The 4,679-nt window shown below is 42.9% G+C and overlaps 1 protein-coding gene across 1 annotated transcript in view; it reads left to right on the plus strand.

Moving 5' to 3' along the window:
* Window positions 1-4,679, plus strand: part of SOS2 (SOS Ras/Rho guanine nucleotide exchange factor 2) — a 101,754-nt gene that overhangs the window by 20,450 nt on the left and 76,625 nt on the right. The window contains exon 2 of the mRNA XM_004698575.2: window positions 6-86. Coding sequence (XP_004698632.2) covers window positions 6-86 — 81 coding nt within the window. The remainder of the gene's footprint in view (window positions 1-5; window positions 87-4,679) is intronic.

Here is a 4,679-nt window from a genome sequence, read left to right on the forward strand (position 1 = left end):
TGCAGCAGGCGCCGCAGCCCTACGAGTTCTTCAGCGAGGAGAATAGCCCGAAATGGCGGGGCCTGTTGGTCTCTGCCCTGCGGAAGGTCAGTGCGGGGCCGGGGCCCCCCGCGCGGGGACTAACGGGGGCTGCGCGCCCTCCGAGGTTTCGGGTCCCGGGAGCCCGAGGCGGAGGTGTTTTGTGGTATTGTACTGGCGTCACGGGTGGGGTCGGGCCTCCTCCTCGCCGGTTGCGTTCCGAAGGGGACATTTTCTCAAGTGTTTTGTTTTTTTGCCTTGGCCCCGGAAGGAAGGTTTTGTTGTGACCAGAAAGCTGGATTTCGCGTTGCGCTCATTTCGTCAGGCAACTTCCGCCGTTGACCAATGTGTTTGTTGTCCCCGGGCTGGATTCCGGCAAGCGAAAGTCCCACTGGCAGTGAGACCGTTTCTACCACATGTGCCCCTTTTTCCCAGGCAGGGCGATTGCTTTTCATTCAGTTCTCAGGGGTGTTCCCCGCACCCCCGCCCTCCCTCCCCACAGTTGGCTGGTCCAGAGCGTGCACTCCCGTGTGAGGCCGTGCCTTTGGCAGTAGGAATGTGTTTCACGCGTGTGAAATGTCCGCGAGTCATAATCTTACCCATTTCACGGTTCTTGAGGCAAAATTAATGTGCCTCCCCACTTCCTGCAAGTGATGGCTCAACTCCTGACAAGCGATTCCCCTTAAGAAAACGGAGTGCGATCTAGAACTTGGGATCGGAGGAAAAAGCTCACTGCCATCAAGTCCATTCCAACCCAGTAGGGTGGGTTTCTGAGGCTGTCAATCTACAAGAGCAAAAAGCCTCATCTTTCTTCCGCAGCGCAGCAGATGGCTTTGAACTCTCAAACTTGTACTTTCACCAGGGTTCCTTATTTTAAGGCCATAAATCAAAACAAAAAGTTTGTATGCATTGATCGCTAAGGTGCATTTCTCCTGTAGATGGTGTCTGTCTTCCTCGGAATTTGGAGTCTCATGCTATCATTTGGGTAATAAACACGGTTGTAAAGTCAAGGTCTGTATAATGGGTGCATGAATAGCTATAACGCCTGCTGAACTTGGCCTTCCCTCGCCATTGATGGCAGGCTTCATCTCTTCCATCTTTTGTGTGAAATAAGGAAGAATAACTTTTAAAATAATAAAGGAAAAATAAGCATTACATTAAAAGCTTGCACTTGGAAAGGAAGCCTTCAGACATTACGTGTCAATCAATGAAATGTGTATTTTCAAGGTAGAAAGATTTTCTTCATGTACTCAGAGTTGCAGGTTTTCTAGTATTTTCATGCGTTTTACAAGGTTGCCTCCCTTGGGGCGAGCACTAGGTCATGCCATTTTAAAGAACTTATTGGAGGTGACTAAGGGTTATGATTTCGCTAGTCCTTGCATATGTTGACTCATTCCAGAGTCAGAGAAAAACGAAAAGTGCGCTCATTTGTGAGAAGGAGCTGGTGCGAATGAAAAGCAAAGGGGTCCACATGCTTAGGCCTTCATCCCACTGAGTGCAGTTGTCAGGCCTATCTTGTTGGCAGTGGAATGTAGGGACCTGCCCACTATCACCTTCTGATGACAAATGCTATTTGAGCATCCTTTGTACAATTTATTCCATAGGTAATGTTGACTGTAAAGATCTTTTATGCATGTATGTAGATGTGCTTCTTTAGGTTAAGGTGGAAACACAGCCAGGACTAGCATTCACCCAGAATTCATTGCTCGTTTCTTTGCATTTGTGTGTTATGCTGGCTTTCCTGGAACTCTGGTGCCTTGTAGACACTGCTTTGCTTCGCTCTACAATTCTGAAATGTCCCCTTTACTTAGTTAGGTAAGACATACATCTAAGAAAATCTAGTCTCTTGGCTTGGATTTTTGAGAAGCAATTTCTTTTAAAGAACTTAATTGTATTTTAAAATTGAGATACAGTGCCATGGGAAACAATTTCACATTTGGGGGAAATGTTTGGTGAAAGTGCCATGTTTGTATATGGGGGCATTGCAAAATGTAGATTTGTAGTGCCTGTGAAAAGTGGTAACCCTCAAGGAGTTCAAGATTGATTCTTTTTTTTTCCAGCTTTGTATTCCGTTCTGATGTCTTATTATTTCTAGGGAGTCTCAGTCTTCACATTCAGAGTGTTGAGAACTTGGCTTCCTTTTCCAGCCAATCAGATAGTTACAAAGACTGTTAGAATTTGCAGGCAATATTGTCATTGAACATGTGGTGTATACTCTAACTTCATTCATTCATTTAATATTTATGGGACCAACACACTTTAGGCACTTTGCACTGTCCTAAATCCTGTAAATAGAAAGATGGCCACAAGCAGAGACTCTTCTAAAGGAATGTATAAAACAAGAAAATTCTCAGTTTTGAGGTTTTAGTTTGGGTAAATGAGATTGCAGATTGCAGTTCTGAGTTCAGAGTTCTGTAAGAGATTTTTTTTTGCTTTTTTTTTAAAGTGTAGGCTAATTTTTATGGGGGATAAAATATTTTTTTATACATTCGTGAAGGTCATTTTCAACATTGAAAAAGCAAGTTTTTTTAAAACCACCATGAAATATTCATTTCACTGTGGAGAAACACAAACATTGAAAAACATATTTGTTGGAAAATTACTTTAGAAATAGAAATGTGGTGTTCTTTAACTTTTAAAGCAGAACCTCACCCAGGGCATTAAAGTATATCCAGAACTATAGAGTGAAATAGCACTACTAATGGATAATGCATGGATTGTTAACATTACTGCTAAATTACGTATCATCCTAAAAGATCAGAAACATAAATGCCTTCACTACTACTCCCCAAGAACACTGAAGCTATCATATTACAAGAGGAGGAAGGCTAAGAACATGAGATATATTTGTAAATACATCTTATTACCTGTGTGTTTGAAATGCTTTTGGGACTGGGCATGTTGCTGATTGAAGGCATGTTGAGATACAGCAGTGTGTGCATTTTATACGGGAAACAAAATTGGAAGCCAGCCCTGATGACATAGAGATCAAAGCATTCTGCTGATAATGAAAAGGTGGGTGGCTTGATGTCCTATAGGGTCACCCTGAGTTGGAATCAACTCAACAGCAGTGGGTGTGGATGGCTTTCTGGTGTTTCCATTGAAGATGCCTTTTCTGTCAGGTTTTCTTCACCAGGCTAGCCATAGAAAAGAAAATGTATATTGTCTTAACCATCTGTAGTTATAAATGTTACAGAGGGCTGAAAGAGAAATAATTAAATTAATTACTCTCATCCTGTTTAGTTCTGTTCAGTGTAAATACTCACTACTACCTCCCCACCTCTCCCCACACCTCACTGCCTTCCAGATAGCACAACCCCTTATGCAAGAAAGTCCCGGCTTTCTCCCTCAAGAGGCTGTGGTTTCAAAATCGCACACCTTGAGGATCGCCACCAGGGTTTCCTCCTCACCCCAGTCATCACGATTTGCTTAAATCATTGACATGTAGGAGGTGTGGAAGAATGTCTGGGTTAATGAGCAGCAGCCTCAGTGGCACAGGTAGTGAAGCACTTGACTCCTAGCTGAAAGGACAACGGGCCTGGCAATCTGCTTCTGAAAGCTGACAGTCGCCACTGCCCCCAGGAACATTTCTACCCCAGAAACATGGGGTTGCCAAGAGTTGGAATCAATGAGGGCAAATAACAGAAACATAGCAAGGAAAAAGAGTGTAGGGATTTTAATTCACAGATTTTTTTTTTTTTAATCTGGAAGATTCTAGTGTTTATGCTTTTGTACCAACATCGCCTGGGACTTTGTTTTAGATTCTAATTTAGAATATTTCATTGTATCTTTCCTGGGATCCACAAGAAAAGTTAGGAGGTTCTTCGAGAACATAAAATTAGTTACTGACATTGGAACATCCAGGAAGGCTTCTTTAAGTAAGTGACATTTGTGTTGGGTTCTGGAGGATAGATTCAAATATTTATTGAGTGCCTCCTATGTGTCATGCACTGTTTTTGGTAACTGCTTGTAGTAAGGCTCCCACTCCCTTAAGGCTCCCTTTCTAAATGGATGTTGGCTGGAGGCCTGAGAGAGACAGACAATAGTGCTGTCAGTGAACAATTATTTGAAAGGTCAGTAGGAACTAACAAAACATTGAAAAGAGATAGTATTTGAGGCAAAGGAAAGGTAGGGGCATGGCTCCTTTTAAAGGACTGCGGGTAGAAGGGGAGGCTGTTGTGGTAGGCTGTAGGTACCCTAGGTTAAAGTCTCTTTCCAAGAACAATGGGAAACCATGTAGATTAATTAAATCAGAATTATTTTTTTAAAGACCACTCCAAGTAAATCAGAAATCAGCGACTCCTATAACTATCATGGCATGAAATTATTAAGACCTGTCCTAGACTTCCTAAAGCCACTGAAAATAAAAGTAGAACTCTAGGGAGTCGTTTGAAATCATTTCAAATGATTGATCCTAAACTGACCCAGTGGGGTCAGCCAGAACGGGATGAGCATTAGCAGTGCATTTTAACACCTAAGCAAAACACTAAGGGGGTGCAACAGAACAGCAAGAGAATGGAGTGGCGCGGTCCCCAGGGAATGCTGAAGGTGGACTTTGGGGCCAGGTCATGGTGCCCCAACAGACTGAACTGGAAAGCACTCCTAAAGGCCAACAAATGATCTTTGAACTAACTACAAGCTTTTCTTTCTTGTTGTGTTTT

This window comes from Echinops telfairi, unplaced genomic scaffold (assembly GCF_000313985.2).
Source record: "Echinops telfairi isolate 266 unplaced genomic scaffold, ASM31398v2 ScPeMD7_18;HRSCAF=68, whole genome shotgun sequence".
Classification (NCBI taxonomy): domain Eukaryota; kingdom Metazoa; phylum Chordata; class Mammalia; order Afrosoricida; family Tenrecidae; genus Echinops; species Echinops telfairi.